The sequence below is a fragment of the Lissotriton vulgaris genome, unplaced genomic scaffold, assembly GCF_964263255.1.
Source record: "Lissotriton vulgaris unplaced genomic scaffold, aLisVul1.2 SCAFFOLD_752, whole genome shotgun sequence".
NCBI classification, from domain to species: domain Eukaryota; kingdom Metazoa; phylum Chordata; class Amphibia; order Caudata; family Salamandridae; genus Lissotriton; species Lissotriton vulgaris.
The window spans coordinates 827,599-846,132 of NW_028255824.1; the positions used below are offsets into that span (position 1 = coordinate 827,599).

The 18,534-nt window shown below is 49.9% G+C and overlaps 1 protein-coding gene across 5 annotated transcripts in view; it reads left to right on the forward strand.

Annotated features, from left to right (window-relative positions):
• The window catches only part of LOC147658884 (serine/threonine-protein phosphatase 2A 55 kDa regulatory subunit B alpha isoform), a 433,385-nt gene that overhangs the window by 383,577 nt on the left and 31,274 nt on the right, over nt 1-18,534 (forward strand). For all 5 annotated transcript variants that reach the window (XM_086952059.1, XM_086952062.1, XM_086952061.1 and 2 more), the window contains one exon: nt 5,429-5,520. In XM_086952059.1, the coding sequence (XP_086808185.1) occupies nt 5,429-5,520 (92 nt within the window). The remainder of the gene's footprint in view (nt 1-5,428; nt 5,521-18,534) is intronic.

An 18,534-nucleotide genomic window follows, 5' to 3' on the forward strand; every position in this document is an offset into this window, starting at 1 on the left:
TGACCCCAACCCCGCGGCTCCGCGAGAGTCGCCGGCGCGGCCTGCCTCATACCCTCCGGTCCCTGGGCATGGCGCGACGCCTGAGGAGATCGAGGCGTTCCTCATGGCCATGAGGGCGCTCGCTTCTCCGACGGGGCCTACGGTGCCTTCGGGCCCAGTGCTACCGTCTGGGGGCCCTGGCGGTTCGGGTGTCCCTGCCTCGGCGCCGTCGGGTGCTCCGGCCCCGGCGCCGCCGACGGCTCCGACCCCGGCGCCGCAAGGGCCTTCGGGATCGGCGCCGGCTGGTCTTCCGGCCTCCCCGGCGCCGTTGCCATCGGGGTTGCCCCCGACGCCGCCCCCGCGCGGCGCCGGTTCTCCAGTGCCGGCTCCGGGCGGCGCCGTCCCCTTACCTTCTCCGACGCCGGACGCGGCGCCGGACGGGCGTCGCTCGACGCCGGTCCCGGAGCCGATGGGGCCCATGAACCCCGAGGAGCCGGTCTTCATCATTGACTCCGAATACGGAGAGGATGAGGAGTACGGTGAAGGTTGGGAGGGGTCCGAGGACCCTCTGTCACGCGAGTGCCAGTATGACCCGGACTGGACAGGTGACTTGGGGGATGCCAGTGGTTTGGACGACTCTCCTAACCCTGGTTTGATCTCTCCTCCTTCCGTGGCATCGGTGGAGGGAGCTGCCTATTCTGTGGTGCTGATGAGGGCTGCCAAGGCCTTACACCTTGAGCTCCCCGTCGCGGCCGTGAGGCCTAACATCCTCACCGAGGTCTTCAAACCGCAGTCATGCCCACAGGAGCCACTGCTGCCGTTTAATGAAGCCTTGTCAGACGTTCTGTTGGGCACGTGGTCCAGGCCCGCTTCAGGTGCGCCTGTTGATCGGAACGTGGCCAGGCGCCACCGTCCTTGTCCGGACGACCCCAAGTACCTGTCTACCCACCCCACTCCTGAGAGTCTGGTGATCCAGGCCTCGACCTCCCAGTCCGCATTCCCGTCGGCCCCGCCCGACCGGGAATCCAAGAGGTATGACCAGTTTGGCAAAAAGGTCTTCTCGTCCATTAGTTTGGGCCTGCGGTCTTGCAACACCGCTTGCCTCTTGGGCCGCTACACCCACTCTGTGTGGGATACGGTCGCGGAACTGCTGCCAGAATGCCCCATGGAGGTGCGGGCAAAACTCGGTCAAGCTGTGGCTGAGGGCCGGGATGCAGCGAAATATTCAATTCGGTGTGGTCTTGATACGACCGACTCGCTGGGCAGAGCTATGTCAACGACGGTGGCGATTCGTCGCCACGCCTGGCTGAGATCCGCCAATTTTTCGGCTGATGTCCAGAATACTTTGATGGACATGCCGTTTGATGGCTGTCACCTGTTCGGTGACAAGGCGGACCACGCGCTGGAACGCTTCAAGGACTCCAGGGTCACGGCCAAGTCCTTGGGTCTCTCGACCCAGCGTCAGCAAACGGGTTCGTTTCGTCCCTTTCGTGGCCAAGGAAGGGGCGCCCCCACACGTGCTGCCAGCCACGCGCCGCAACAATCCTTCCAACGCGGTGGCGGCCGTGGAAACCGCCGTGGTGGCGGTCGGGGACAACGGCGGGGTCAGACCACACCTTCCCCCGCAGCATCTACCCCAAAATCCTCCTAGTCCGTGCTTTCGGCCCCATGTGACGCCAGTGGGTGGCAGGGTTCGCCATCACCACGCTCACTGGCGCACGATCACTTCGGACAGGTGGGTGCTGCAAATCGTCCGAAGGGGCTACTCCCTCCCCTTCGAGACCTCTCCTCCAGCCATGCCACCGCAGAACCACCGTGTGTCGGGGGACCACTTGACACTTCTGCAGGAGGAAGTTACGGCCCTCTTGGCCAAGGGGGCCATCGAGCGCGTTCCTGGGCCAGAAGTAGGGCGTGGTTGCTATTCCCACTACTTTCTGGTGCCCAAGAAGGACAAGGGGGGCCTACGTCCTATCTTGGATCTAAGGAACGTCAACGGCTTCCTCAGGAAGGAGAAGTTCAAGATGTTGACGTTAGCTCAGGTCTTGGCTGCTCTAGACCCACAAGACTGGATGGTAGCGTTGGACTTGCAGGACGCCTATTTTCACATCCCCGTCCTGCCGGCCCACCGGCGTTACCTGCGGTTCACGGTAGGCCTGGAGCACTTTCAGTTTATCGTGCTCCCCTTCGGCCTTACCAGCGCCCCACGGGTGTTCACAAAGGTGATGGCGGTGGTCGCAGCCCATCTGCGCAGGTTGGGGGTTTCAGTCTTCCCCTACCTAGACGATTGGTTGTTGAAGGCGGGCTCGCCCCAAACAGTCGTCCACCACCTTCAGATGACGGCAGACCTCTTGCACGACCTGGGGTTCTCCATCAACGTGCCGAAATCACACCTGTGTCCCTCTCAAAAGCTCCTTTTCATCGGAGCGGTTCTGGACTCGGCGCAGTTTCGGGTTTATCCTCTGGAACGGCGGGTTCGGGATATTCAGGCTTTGATTCCCATCTTTCAGCCGCTATCCCGAGTCTCGGTCAGGTTGACGCTGCGGCTGCTGGGACTGATGGCTTCCTGCATCCTTCTGGTGCATCACGCCAGGTGGCGGATGCGGGCTCTGCAGTGGGACCTGAAGTTTCAGTGGGCCCAGCATCAGGGCAACTTGTCCGACCACGTCTTGATCTCGGAGGGCACTGCGAGACAACTGCAGTGGTGGCTTACGGACCGCGATTGGGTCAGGGGCAAGTCCCTCTCCCTTCCCCAACCGGAGCACGTTGTCGTGACGGACGCGTCCCTCCAGGGCTGGGGTGGCCACTTGGGAGAGGCAGAGATCAGAGGCATCTGGTCTCCGGCGGAGTCCCGGCTCCATATCAATCTGTTGGAGCTGCGGGCGATTCGTCTGGCACTGAAGGCATTCCTCCCCTTTGTCAACGGGAGTGTAGTGCAGGTGTTCACCGACAACACCACCGCCATGTGGTACTGCAACAAACAGGGCGGAGTGGGGTCGTGGACCCTTTGCCAGGAGGCTCTGCGCCTCTGGCAATGGCTGGAACGTCAGGGCGTGACTCTGACGGTTCAACACCTGGCAGGTTCTCTGAACGCCAGGGCGGACGAACTCAGCAGTCGGTGCTCGATGGATCACGAAGGGCGTCTGAACTCGGACGTGGCGCAAGGCATCTTTCTGCAATGGGGAGAGCCTTGGTTAGATCTATTCGCCACAGAAGAGAACGCGCAATGTCATCAGTTCTGCGCGTTGGAGTTTCCAAGACGGCACTCGCACGGCGACGCCTTTCGGCGCGAGTGGAGTTGCGGTCTGTTATACGCCTTTCCGCCTATACCACTTCTGCCCAGAGTGCTGAAGAAGATCAGGCGCGACCGGGCCCAAGTTATCCTTGTGGCTCCGGACTGGGCTCGAAGGTACTGGTATCCCGAGCTACTCAGCATGTCAGTCGGTCCCCCGATCCGCCTGCCCCTTCAGGAGGACCTTCTGTCGCAGCAGCAGGGGACGGTCCTCCACCCGAACCTGTCCAGTCTCCACCTCCATGCTTGGAGATTGAGCGGCGGCAGTTAAGGCCATTTGACTTGCCTCCTGAAGTCTGTGATGTTATTCTGGCAGCCAGGCGTCCCTCCACTAAGTCGGTATACGCCTGTCGGTGGAACAGATTTGTGGCATGGTGCACAGCAAAGGCTGTGGACCCTCTTTCTGCCCCTCTTTCGGAGGTTCTTCTGTTTCTTCTTTCTCTTGCCCAGCAGGGCTCTGCTCTGGGCACTATCAAGGGCTACCTTTCTGCCCTTTCAGCCTTTTTGAGGCTTCCTGATCAGCCTTCTTTGTTCAAATCCCCGATTGTAACTCGATTCTTGAAAGGCATCACTCACATGTTTCCACCTGTTCCGTTTGTGATGCCTCAGTGGGATTTGAACCTGGTTCTAACTTTCCTGATGTGTGCTCCCTTTGAGCCCCTTCATTCTTGCCCTCTCCGTCTCCTGACTTTAAAGACGGCTTTCCTGGTTGCCATCACCTCTGCCAGGAGGGTGAGTGAGCTCCAGGCTCTTTCTGTCCAACCTCCTTTCCTGTCCATTCATCCTGACAAGGTGGTTCTGAGGACTAGACCTTCTTTCCTGCCCAAGGTTGTTTCGGCCTTTCACATCGGGCAGTCCATCACCCTCCCTTCCTTCTTCCCGCCTCCGCACCCTTCAAAGGATGAAGAGCGGCTCCATCGTCTGGACCCAAAACGTGCGCTTTCATTTTACATGGATCGCACACGCCAGTTCCGGGTGGATGACCAACTGTTTGTTGGCTACGTGGGTGCGAAGAAGGGACGGGCGGTTTGTAAACGAACCATCTCTCGATGGGTCGTCCTCTGCATCAAAGCGTGCTACTCTTTGGCTCGGAAGGAGCCTCCTGTTGGGCTGAGGGCCCATTCCACTCGGGCCACGGCGGCTACTACTGCCCTGGGCCGGGGAGTCCCCTTGCAGGACATTTGCCAGGCGGCTACGTGGGCCTCGCTGCACACCTTTGCGAGGCACTACTGCCTGGACAGTCAAGTCCGAAGGGATGGCTTCTTTGGCCGTTCTGTCCTCCAGGACTTTCTGGTGTAGTTTTGTATTGGTTCGCAGACCCACCACCGGGGTTGGTATTGCTGGGGTATGTATTCTAAGGTAAGGAATCTAACACTAACGTGTTTCTTTCAGATGAACAAGTTACTTACCTTCGGTAACGATATATCTGTAAGAAACATTAGTTAGTGTTAGATTCCTTACCGAACCCACCCATCCTCCCCGTTCTGCGAACTGATACCTAGGGTTAAGGTCATCCCTTTCAGGGCCCTAGTTTTTACATGGCACCAGTGTTGGTTCTCTCATGGCTCTGCGTCTCCTGGCGCGGAAAAGCTGTGTGCAAAGAACTGACGTCAGCGCGCGGAGGCGGCGTCTATGTACTCCAGCGACGTCATCACGGCGCACGACGCCGACGACGGACGCGGAGCCGCAGGGGACGCCTGCAGACGACGCCTACCGACGCGCAGGGGTACTGCTACGCAAAAGTTTCCGGATCCAGACTGACGCCTGGGGGATATTCTAAGGTAAGGAATCTAACACTAACTAATGTTTCTTACAGATATATCGTTACCGAAGGTAAGTAACTTGTTCTACTTGTCTTGAAGTTATGTCCTCTGTGTTAGGAACACCTGTGATGATACCATTGAACATGCCTTATACTATTAGCCTTTTGATTGTGCAAGATCTCTGCTTATATCTTTTTAGGAATGGTCTATTTTGTTTCTGAATGACCGAATTCAGATTAGTCTGTAGATAATATAGCACTGGGATGAAAAAAGTGGGGCAGTGATGGTAGTAGGAGGGTATTAAAAGTAGTCACAAAATTAATGTGTGCCGTTTTATTAATTTTTCTTATTTTGTATGAATTGCAAATTTGTTTAAAATGTAATCCCTTTCTTTCAGGTGCATGAATACCTCAGAAGTAAACTTTGCTCACTTTATGAAAATGACTGTATCTTCGATAAATTTGAGTGCTGTTGGAACGGATTAGATAGGTAACTTTACATTTAGTTTTATGTGACTATTATTTCCATATATCAAAATCTATTGAATTAATGTTTTTGTTGTGTTTTTTTACGTGTACGTTGTGAAATAGTGGCATACTAGCGCCAAGAAATTCTACCTTTTGCGTTAGTAACAATCATGAGGCAGGAAGTTACAGCACTCTTTAAATTTGTAGCCTCTGGACTAAAATTACATCTCAACCACACTGGGAGCTGCCACTTACTCATGGGAAACCAACCACCACCTTTACTGTTCATCGGGTTCCCGTTAGTTCCCAAGACTTCAAGGAATCCATCTTCCTCCTCCAGTTTTTCTGGCGAAGAAAAGGTCTGTCAGAAAGGAGATCCATCCTAAATTTTTGAAGGTTCAATATCTTGCAAAAGCAGTTGTGTGTGATGCACTTCAGCTCCATATGAAAGGGTCATTCATGGCGTATCTTGATATTAATTAACCTCTTCATTCTTCCTTCCTATAGATGTATTTTCCTTCCACATGCCAGGGCCAAGACTAACATTGCAGCCCTGCGTCGCTGTAGCTATTGGCTTAGCACCTGAATGAGTTTGCTTGGATCCTGAATGAGTTTACTTAATTAGATCTTCCTCTATACTGCAGAGACCTTTTGGTCTAGATGAGAGTAGAATCCATTAACACATACAAAGCTAAATGGGAGTGATTCTTCAGCTGGTGCTCATCTAAAGGCGCTCATCCTTTCTCCTTCCATCCATGACTAATTTCTCGAATTGCTAGAATTAGCACAATCAGGACTCAAGCACTCATCTCTTTAGGTGTATTTTGCTGATATATTGAGATTCTCATATTCTCCTTGGCACCAACTGTTACGGGCAAGATAGTCATGAAAAAATTTGGTATTGGTCCTACTGGCAAGGTGTCCATTGGCAAAATGGCAGTATAACACACTGTTGCAGCACTTAATAAGGATCCCGTTCAAGGTAATAGGTAGAGCAAGTCTCAAATACCTCTCAAACACAGCATTGCTGTCCACCATAATATCTGCCAGGCATGTGTGAGAAAGTGCTAGTCTACATTTCAGCAGTGACACAGTAGCAGTGAGCACAACTCCACCTTTCATTCCTTACATGCCCACTGACACTCAACTTAAGGAATCCGTTGTGCCTATGTTTTTTTTTATCCAGCAGAGACACACTTGCATTCTCTCTATGTGGACGGATGTTTCTGAAATTTTACTTAGAAAAACGACTTACTGGACTTTTAATGAACTACAAGTTACATTGTCAAAACCTTGAAAGGGCTACCCTTTATCCAAACAAAGAAACTCCAGGTGGGTAGCAATGACTATCCACTTCTGCCCTACGAAATCAGAGTGATCAGTTTTTCCGCCGTTGCGTCTGGATCGTCGCCGAGAGGCTCCAGAGTTTTGTAGGAAAGAAGACACAGAAAAGTTGAATTTTGCACGGAAAAGATTGGAGAAAACGACAAGGAACAACACCATCAAGCCGGGACGACGAAGAAGAATAAGAACTTGGACGTCCAACGGAGAATGCGCACACAGGGGGCCCCCTGAGCGCAAGAAATGGGCAAGACACCTTTTAAATTCTGCCGTAACTGCCACCACAAATACGCGCAGAAGGACCAGCACCCGGTTTGTAACCTCTGCCTACCGGTCGACCACGAGATCAAGGACTGCAACGCCTGCTCCGCCTTCACATCGAAGACTCTCCGGGTTAGAGAGAGACCGAGAAGAGCCAACTACAACATGCAAGGCAAGGGACAACCGCCGTCGCTTCGGGACCTGGGACTCTCGAGCGACGAGGACAGCATTCGCCGGAGAAGATGTCGATTACAGTCGTAGAGACTGATAAGAAGACTTCTAAAGAGGTAGGAGAGTCGACCCCTAAACCCCGACAGATCCTCGAAGGTCTGAGTCAGACTCTCGAAAAACAGAGTAAGTCCTCGAAGGGAGCACTGGCGCCGAAAATCTCGACGGCCGCAGCTGCATCCAAGGACAAACAGCCCAGCGGATCCTTCGAAAAGGACTCACAGACGGCGAAGACCGGCGAAAAGCCAGGGTCGTCGAAGCACGTCCCCGAAAAGGAACGATCGACTTCGAAGGAGAAGGACCCGAAGGTCGCTTCGGTGTCGACAAAGGACCCGAAGGTCATTTCGACGTCGACGAGTACGTTGAAGAGATCGGCCGAACCGTTCTACGCTGAACAGGAGAGAAAGAAGAGACGGCTCGAGGCCAAAATGGATAACATCCTGCAAAGAAAGAAGTTCGACGAAAAGATGAAGAGGTTCGCGGTTCCGTCAAAGCCAAAGACTGTGATCGTTGAAATCGAAGAGGAGGAGGACGACTTTGACGCCGAAGGGCTGCCGAAAAGTCCAGAGACCCAGGACCATCTAGAGGAAGAAGTAGTCTACTAAGAGGAGGGCGCCGATCAGCGGACGACCCTCGACTCTGCATCCTCGGGTACACAGGACCTGGAGTGGCAGGACCTCGACACCGAAAGCCCAGAAGAGCCCGTGGACACGTACCCTTCGAGGCCTTCGCCGCCAGATGACAATGGGGTCTATAATATGGTCATCAAGAACGCTGCAATGGCCTTTGGAGTCAAGCTAGATGAGGAAAAACCTAAGGCAGACTTCCTCTTCGAGACCCTGCTCCCCACCCAAACGAGGAGCCAGTATCTCCCCATGCTTGAGTGTCATGGCCCAAGGGAAAGAGACGTTCAAGGAACTGGCAACATCAGGTCCGTCACGCCTAGGACGGAGAAGAAATTTAAACACTCCTCTAAGGATCCTCCCGACATCCGGGGATCAGTCACAGCGGACTCCATTATTGCGGCGACCTCCAGGAAAAAGGCAAATGTGCCAACAACATCAGGCCCACCACCAGACAAAGAAAGTAGGAGGATGGACCTAACTGGGAGAAAGATAGAAAGTAATTCAGTGATGCACTGGCGCATGGCAAACTCGCCTTGCTGAACAGGCACCAGTACCAAATTCTAGACGAGATCGGACAGCTGATAAAGCACCTCCCAGACGAGTACCAACAAAGAACCTCACACCTTGTGGAGGAGGGGAAGAATGTGGCAAATTCATGCCTCAAAACCGCCTTGAATGGGGCTGAAACGTCCAGCAGACTGATGATGTTGGGAATCACGGAGAGAAGGCAGGCCTGGCTCAGGATCTCAGGCTTCAAGCCAGAGGCGCAGCTTAACATTCTAAGCACCCCGTTCAATGGGGAGACACTGTTTGGGGCGCTGTTGGATGAAAAGCTCACCCAGCTCAAGAAAGAAAATTAAACTGCAACGTCCATGGGTCCTTACAATTCAGTGGGATGAGAAGAGGTACCCCGACACGGAGACCGAACGAAAGAGGGGGAAACCAGCCAGGAACGTCACACCAGACATTCCAGCAGTCCCACCAGGGCGACACCCAAACACAACAGGGACAGCAAAGACAAACCTGGCAGTGCCAGCCAAGGGGCTATTCCTTACGCGGGAGGGCCAATGGACGTGGACAAACTAGAAGAGGGGTCCAACAACCCACCTTAACGTGACTCCGTCAAGCAATACGTGCCCACCCACGCAACACAACAAGACCAAAAGAGGGTTACACGGACCAAACATCAACGAACATGTAACACCAGTAGGAGGCAGGCTAAGTAATTTCTTCCGGGAGTGGAAGAAGATAACCACAAATGGATACTCGACATCATACAGTTCGGATACTGTATAGAACTGGAAAAGACACCACCAAACAAGAAACCAAAAGGGAAGGCGCAGTCAGGGAAGGAGCTAGAGCTACTTCAAAAGGAACTGAAGGAATGCCATCGATCCAGTACCATACAGAGAAAGGAACAAGGGAGTGTACTCAACCTACTTCCTGGTAGCAAAGGTGGACGAAACACTGAGACCCATCCTGGACCTAAGGTTCCTAAACAAGTACATAAAAACACAAAAGTTCAAGATGACGTCCCTACAAGAGGTCATTCCTCAGATAAGGGACGGAGACTTCATGGCCACCATAGACCTCAAAGATGCCTACCTGCACATTCCAATGAACAGGCAGCAGAAAAAGTTACTAAGATTTACCATGAAAAACGAACACTACCAGTTCGCAGCCCTAGCCTTCGGACTAAAATCCGCACCAAGGGTCTTCACTAAGTGCCTCGCAGCAGTGGCAGCGCACCTATGGAGGGAAGGGATCCATGTATACCCTTACCTCGATGACTGGCTAATAAAGGCAAGTTCACACAGGACGTGCAAAGAACACACACACCGTGTGACAAGTACACTGATAGACCTGGCATTCTCCATTCACTGGGGGAAATCCTCAATGGAACCAGAGCAAGTGAAGATCTTCCTGGGAGCACAGATCAACACCATACAGAGCAAGGTGTTCCCCAGCGACAAGAGAACACTGGTCCTGCTGAAGGAGACACGCCTCTACCAGAAAGGGCGAGGTCAGACAGTGAGGACAGCGAGCAAGATAATGGGCATGATGGCCTCCTGCATACATCTGGTCCCAAATGTACGGCTCCACATAAGACCATTCCAGGAATGGCTGCAACAATGGTCACAAGCTACAGGGAGTTGGGAACATCTAGTGGTTGTAACGCACGCAGTGCAGGAGGAGATATTGTGGTGGAACAAGGAGAACATAACAAAAGGGAAGCCTTTAACACCACCAACCCCAATGGTGACAATCACCACAGACGCATCCCAGATGGGATGGAAAGCGCACATGAACAAGGTCAGGGTGAGGGGTCTGTGGACTCCAGCTGATGCTGTCAAACACATCAACTACTTGGAACTAAAGACCATGTTCCTCGCCCTGAATGCCTTAAAAAAAAAACTGTACAACCAGAGAGTGTTGATCCAAACAGACAACACAACAACGATGTTCTACATCAACAAGCAGGGAGGAACACAATCCGCCCGCTATCAAACCTAGCACGGGAGATATGGAGATGGGCCATCCCACTCAAAAAAGACCGACTAGCCATACACCTACCAGGGAAGGACTATGTGGAAGCGGACCGGCTCAGCAGGCAGACATCTGCATCCCACGAGTGGGAGCTAAATACACAGGAAACGCAAAGGCTATTCAGAAGGTGGGGGAACACAGACGATATACCTATTTGCAACACACCAGGATGCAAAATGCTGAAATTTTGCATCCAGGCAACCAGGGGAAAGACCCCGGGGGAATGCACTATGGATAAGCTGGTCGAAAACATTTGCTTACGCTTTTCCCCCGATACCACTGATATCCAGGGTACTCAACAAGTGCAGAACCAGCAACATGACACTGATACTGATGGCACCACATTGGGCAAGGCAGACCTGGTACTCACAAATAATTGAAATGGCACAAGGGCCACCCCACAAATTCGGCAAAAGAAAAGATCTACTCTCCATGCAGAACTGAGAAGTACTGCACCCAGAGCCAGAGAGCCTCAGCCTAGCTGCATGGCTCCTGAGGACATAGAGTTCGCACACCTAAGGCTACCAGAGAGCACCTGCGGGTGCTACGAGAGGCAAGGAGACCTACAACACGAAAGTGCTATGCTGCAAAATGGAACAGGTACACAAAATGGTGCAGTAGGAAAAACTGCACAAAAGGATGACAAAGGAATCAACGGTGCTAAGATATCTCACACACCTGATGAAAGCAAAACTGAGTTCATCCTCGCTGAGGGTACACCTAGCAGTGATATTGGCCTACACAAGAGGAGAGACAGGAAGGGAGTTTCTTTAAATCACAAGTAGTAAAGAGATTCCTGGAAGGGGGAAAAAGGATAGCACCACCTAAATGGATGCCGCAGCCGGCAAGGAACCTTAATCTAGTCCTAACCGAACTTATGTAGGCACCTTTTGAGCCCATCCAAAAGGCCACACTACAAATGCTAACAATGAAGACAGCATTTCTGGTGGCAATCACCTCGCTGCGCAGGGTAAGCGAGCTGCAAGCCCTAACACTACAAGAATCCTACATCCAAATACACAATGACAGGGTGGTAATGAGAACGGACCCACACTTCATGCCAAAGGTGGTGTTCATGTTCCACATGAACCAGACAGTACAAATACCAAGCTTCTTTCAGAAACCATCCACAAGCGCAGAGAGGGCACTGCACACTCTGGACGCTAGAAGAGCAGTAATGCATTACATGGAAAGAACTAAGGAGCACAGGAAAACAAAGCAGTTCTGTGACCTTCTCAAGCAGTTTCCTGGGTAGACCAGTAACAAAGGGAACCATTGCACGATGGATCGCACAAACTATACAATTCTACCATAAACAGGCAGGCCAAGAACTAGCAGAGGGGGCACGAGCCCACTCTACCAGGAAAAAGGGAGCAACAATAGCCTTCCTGGCTAACACACCCATTCAAGACATATGCCTGGCGGCAACATGGACTTCAGTGCACACGTTCACTAAGCACTACTGTGTGGATACACAAATGAATAAGGAAGCACAAGTAGGACAGAAGGTGCTTCAACATATATTCAACAACCAACGCTCATCTTCCACCCAGCCGCCACAAACCTAACAAACCGCTACAAACTCTATGCACAGCATAGTGAATCCAGAAAGATTCACGCTGCAAAACTAATAGTTTCTTACCTGTCAGTGTAGTTTTTCAGCTTGAAGATCTTTCTGAATTCACTAGTGAACCCATCCACCTCCGCCAGAAAGATGAGGCAGGAGAAGGATGTGGAAATAAAGAGGACAATATACAAACAGACACCATAAAAGACAAAGCGGAAAAATCATTTACTTGGAGGAAAAACTAGAAAATAATACTAAAGGATTCACAAACAGAACACAAAAACAAGAAAAAAGAATCCGAAGATGGCGCCCAAAGGTGGGAGCTTCCTCGGTAAACGTGCCGACGCCACAGGAGGTACACCAAAAGGTGGGCTGATGATGCCCACCTGGGCTACAAAAAAAAAGAGAAAAGACTACGATTCCGGACCCAACCACTAGACCGCGGAATAATGCACAGCATAGAGAATCCAGAAAGATCTTCAAGCTGCAAAACTACACCGACAGGTAAACTATTCGTTCAACTACTACCCTACAAGAAACTGTACTAACGTTCTAAGAACATTCTCCCAAATAGAAAAGTTGAGTTTATTTTAAAGCAGTGATTAAAAGAATGCTATTCTTCAACTATGTCATAAGTGCATCAACTGTGGTCTCAGGTTAAACGGTCTATGGATTTCTTTAGCATATTGCTGCAAAGATCTGCATTTAGACTGTGTTAAAGCTGAAACTCCACACACACAGCTAACATGCACAATTTTAGGTGGAGGCCATCACACGCAAAGTGAGAGGTCTGGAAAAGGTGAAAAGAAGTGTATAACAATTGTGCTTACCATTCTTAATGCTTATGGGTTTACTAGCATTACTGGTAACAATCCTATCAGCAGTAGCCGACAGTGCTGTATCCTTCTAGTAACCATTCAAGTAGCAGTGGATGCTAATCAGCAGGTAAACTCAAATCAGAGTCTTGCCTTCCATAATACACCCTCAAAGTTATCCACTCTTGGAGGGAGAATTCTCAATTACGTGGCAGGGTAGTATAAAACAGACACTTGCATTCTTTCTCCAGCGAGGATTTGCTATCCTGTCTTTCAGCATATCTCCTCCAAGCATTCCATTTACAAATTTCAAGAAACACTACCTTGATCAGCTTCTACTGAAGATGGTGTTTATTACAGCAAATCAAGAATGAACATACACTAGGAATATATAAAGAAAAAAGGCTATACAGGAGGAGGACTATAGTCTGAAATTTGATTTAAGACCAAGAACAGCGATCTTAGAAAGGACCTTTTTGAATACTGGCATTGTTTTTGATGTTTTTGTGGTTTGAACAGTCATTGTATGTGAGTCATACTTTAATCCAGTTGTTCAGAGTCACTGAAAATTCCTAATACAGTGCAAATAGTGTTGTCATGTGACTTCAGTGTGGGAGAAGTTGATCCCCCTGAATAAACTGAAAAGACAATGCAGTGGTTATGGTCACCAACCTCAATCACTGAGTGCACAAAGGGTCCAGCTACTCTGCAGTATCTTGTCCTCAAAAACTACTTGATTTTGAGATAGCAATACAAGTATTTATTACATTTTTTAAACATTTTTCAAAGCTTGAAAATGGAGGCCTAGACCCATTCTGCTCACAAGAGGTTTATGGCTCAGAACCTTCAAGCCACAGCAGAAACATCATAGTAAACACAAGGACTATGACCCAAAGGTAATCTGCATAAATCCCACATCTGTTTAAGGATTTTATTTTGCTTTTAGTGGGAGAGGTGATCAGAATTATTGGGCTCGTTAGTGTTAAGGCTAAAGCTGTTACCCAGGATGAACGGAACATGAGGGCATTAGAAGAAGGTTCAGACTGTCTGGCCACATGCTTTAGAAGAACTTTGGGGAGTAGGCTATATTGTGTTGGTGATTTATAAGATGGTAGAACATTTACCAATTTCAGGGGATCGTGCTTCAAAGAACCAAATCCCAGGTTCAAATCTGCATTGGTGACAGTAGCGGTCCGCCCAGCTTAACACTCAGCTCATTGTACTAACCATGACACTCCAGACCTACACTCTGCAAGCAAGTGAAATGCCAACAACCTCAAGTGAAACAATATAGATCTGACAGCAAATCAGCAACACGAAGTCTGCTACTCTTACACTCATGCCCCTGCGCTGAACCCCCACAATGGTCAAATCACTGCCTCTCTTTAATCCCCAATATCCATAACTCCCTGAAAGCCACATAGTATGACTGTCATACATGCCATTCAAGGAGAACCTCTCATCCATACTCATCACTGTCAATATCTCCATCATTTAAGGCAGATGCCAGATCCTCCCTCTCCTTGATAACCTCACCAACTACTATCCCACTGCTCTCCTACCTATCATTGACCAGACAATCGAAAAAGGTCTTTGCATACCTCCAAGATCACATCAACCACCTCCTGCACAACTATTAATCTGAATTCAAGCTGCAATGTCCAAGGTTTTTACCATGATCCTTTCTTACTATATAATGATGACCCGATCTTCCCCAGGAAGTCAAAACAGTTGACCCTTGTCAGCATAAGTGACTATCCTGTGTATTTGATAGGATTCACTATATACGTTTGCCACCGGTTCTTTTTCTACCTTTTCAGCGTTCACTTTGTGCGCATGGGTTCCTCTGGGTCCCAGAAGGTCACCCATCACGTCCAGCATCCCCAAGGATCCACCTTGATCCTTGACACCTTCAGTCAGTTCAATTAACTTTATTGGTGTGTGTATAGAAACAACCACAAAAGTATGCATAAAAACAAATTACATTGCAAATGTTGAATGGCACTGTTAAACAACATGGGGACAAAGTTAAAATATAAGAACACATAAAATATCAATTTAAAAAAGCAATACAGTTTCGTCAAATCATCATGAGCTCAACGCAATATTGAAACAATTATACGTTTATGTATATTAAGTGCGTTTATAACAAGCGCCACATTGAGACAGACCCTGACATCTTCAGTCTCAAAACGGACCCCCATGAAACTCCAATGAAGGATAACTGCATTAGGAACAGGCAATACTTCTTTGGCACAATTTTACATGAAAGATTCCTCTACTTTGGACATCCAATGTGTCAAGCAATGTTTGGACCTCATCCAGACTTGGATAGGTAGTACCTACCTGAAATATTATCCCACCACGACAGATTTCCTCCTTTTTGCCACCAGCAATTAACTAATTCAAACCTGACAACAATATGGATGGATTTAAACCCCTACGTTCAAAGACTGCCAACTCACTCTGATGTACCCATGACACTGACCTTACCCTCAAGGACCACATTGCTAAGAAAATCAAAGATCGCTAAGAGTGACTCCGTTATTCCCAGAAAATGATTTCAGAATTGCAGTTCTAGCTCTTGTACTTTCATCTGCTCTTTTGTCTGTTAGATACCAAGCATCCTTCCACACTTCTAACCCCTTTCATCTTTGAAGGCCATTTTACACACAACAGCACACATCATAAAAGGCATAAAGAAATATGGCCAGATCACACCTGCGCTGTAAGAGTCCTTCATATCCTTGCCAAACAATTTCACCTTCAAAACTAGGTGCATCATTTAGAAATCCATCATGAATAGCACATGTACCTTACAGGATGATGAGCTTATGTCCTATTGTCTTTGCCCACAGCCAGGGCACCATCCAACTGAAGAGTACAAAGTGCAAGGATGGGAAACTCTGTAACAAGCATACCTTATCTATGCACCATTCCTCTATGAATCAGGATTAACCCTATCTTCAGTTTATGAAAGTGAGATTCTACCTTATAGATATGAGACTTCTACCTGTAGATTCCTTACCTCATAATTTCCTAGACTTCGGGCTGGATCTGGCAACTTTTGCTCAAGCAATACCCCTTGTGCGTGCTGTCTGGTGTCTCCATTCGGCTCTGCGTGATTTTGGCGTCATTTATGGCGTTGCGGTCACCTATATAGGCACCACCCAGGTGTGTGGACGTCACTTCTTTTCTTTCCGCAACAGTTAAGTGCCAATCCGGAAAGAGCTAGCCACTCTGTCTCTTTTTGACTGGCCTTTTTTGACTTTGTCAGCTTCAAGACTTTTGTGTTTCGAGGGATGTCTTTGAGGAAGACTGGTTTTAAACCGTGCGGTGCCTGTCACTGCGCTATGTTGGTTACAGATACCTAATTCCTCTGCCTTTGGTGTCTCAAGCGCAACCACGACTGAGTCGTGCTCGGACTGTCATGGCTCCGAAGGCCTTGCGGGAGTAGGCTATGAAGCTCTTTGCCGGGGTTGTGTGACAACTCTGGGAGCCCCAAGTCCTCTTCCTCCCACTTGAGGTCCTCTGCACACTCGGAAGAAGCACAATAAAAAGAAGTCTAAGCAGACTTCATATTCACCTCGACTGTTGTCCTTCGAACGAGTGAAGGAGTCAGACGCTCTAGGCACGATTCTCCGAAGCCAGGGTCAACTCTGAGGCTCCCTCCATTTCCAAAAAAATTAACGTTTCACGAGGCCATGCGTGTGCTGCATGTTTGAGCGGGTGACTCCTCTGGTGAGCCTTCAAGCTCCGCGGGGTCTGGAGGGAGCCCATCGGGTTAGACGTCTGCTCCTGCCACAGTGCCTGTCGGGTCTCGAGGGATCTGATTCCGGATCTGTATCAGCGCCAGTTGTGCAAATGTGACCTTTCCCGGGGCCTAACCCGAAGCTGACGCCTACGGAACAGCTGGTGCCCACCAGCTGTTCAAACCCCATCCTTATTCCTGATGACACTGAGTCGGCTCGGCGTTGCTAGATTCAGATTCTGATGCCGTTAGAGGCCTGGGGTTGTATTTGTCGCCTGAGCATTTTCTTGACATTTCAGGCACAGATGAGGAATGGGAGGGGTATATGGACCTCTTTGGAGCACCAGGGTCTTGAGCAGATAGACTGGTATGAGGAACGTGGGGAGCCCAGTAGACTGGACAGCTCCCAAGACACTGGCATGCTCTCTCTGCCTACTGTGGCTACGGAGGAGGGGGCTTCTTATGTCATGATGGTATGGAGGGCAGTGTAGCCCCTTGGACTGGAGCTGCCCTTTCTGCAGGTCAGGATTAATCTCCTTACTAAAGTGCTTAAGCCTGTGGCTTCCACTTCTGAACCCCTACTGCCAGGGTTTATTCCCTTCCGCCCGTCCGGATAAGGAATTCGAGAAGTTGGAATCACTTGGGAAGATGATGTTGGGATTGTGGTCGGTCAATACTGCATGCTGATTGGGCCGTTTCTCCCATTTCCTTTGGGAAACAGTTCCGCAATTGCTGTCACAAGTCCCGGAGGAAGCCCGGGCAGGGCTCTCCCAGGCAGCTAAGGACGAAAGATGCAGCAAAGTTCGCATTCAGGTGTGGATTCGCAGGACAGCGATTTCATCAATAGTGGCCTTACAGCGCCACTCCTGGCTTTGAACATCTGTCTTCTTGCGGGATGTCCATGCTAAATTTGATGGACATGCCCTTTGAAGGTTCTCGTCTGTTTAAGGAGAAGGCAGATTCAGCCCTGGAGCGGTTCAAGGATCCTCGTGCTACGGCCTTATCCTTGGGGGTGTGGTGTGTTCCAGCCGCGCGAGCTCTACAGCAGCCATAGTCTTGCACAGACTTCCCAAGTAATGCGGAGACGTGGATATGTCTCATTCTGTCATAGAAATGGAGACCCGAAGTAGTCAGCCACCCTTCCCTCGGCAGCTGCAGCCTCCAAGCGATCCTAGACTGATTCTACAAGACTACGCTACTCCAGTTCATCGCCATTCTCTGCCTTTCCTTTCTTTTCCTCTTCCTATTCTGCCAAATCAAGAACGGCTGGCGGAGGATTATTCAAAATTGCTTCAAGAGGAAGTTACAGCTCTCATGGCCAACAGAACTATAGAGAGGGTCCCGGTTTCAGAAGTGGCTGTGGTTGTTATTCCTGCTACTTTCTCATTCAAAAGAAACTGCAAAGGGTTACAACCCATTTTAGATTTTTGGACCGTAAATCTCTTCCTTAAGAGGAAGTCCAAGTTTCTTTCTCAAACTCCGGTCTTGTCTGCCCTAGACCAAGACTGGATGGTAGCGTTGGAACTGCAGGATGTGTTTTTTCACATCCTCATTGTGCCGGGCCACAGGCGTTACCTGCGGTTCAAGGTTGGCCAGATGCACATTCAGTTTACTGTGCTCCCATTCGGCCTTACCAATGCCCCTTGGATGTTCACCATGGTGAATGGTGGTGGTTGCAGCTCATCTGCGCAGGTCAGGTATTTCAGTTTTTCCATACCTCGACTGGCTTTTGAAGGAGTCTTCGCCCCCAGGCTGTGGTCTCCCACCTTCAGACTACAGCGAACCTCCTGTATTTCCTGGGGTGCTCTATAAACATGCCAGAGTCACACCTGACTCCTCAGACGTTTCCTTTCATCAGTGCTGTTCTGGACACAATGCAGTTTTGGTCATATCCTCCCTT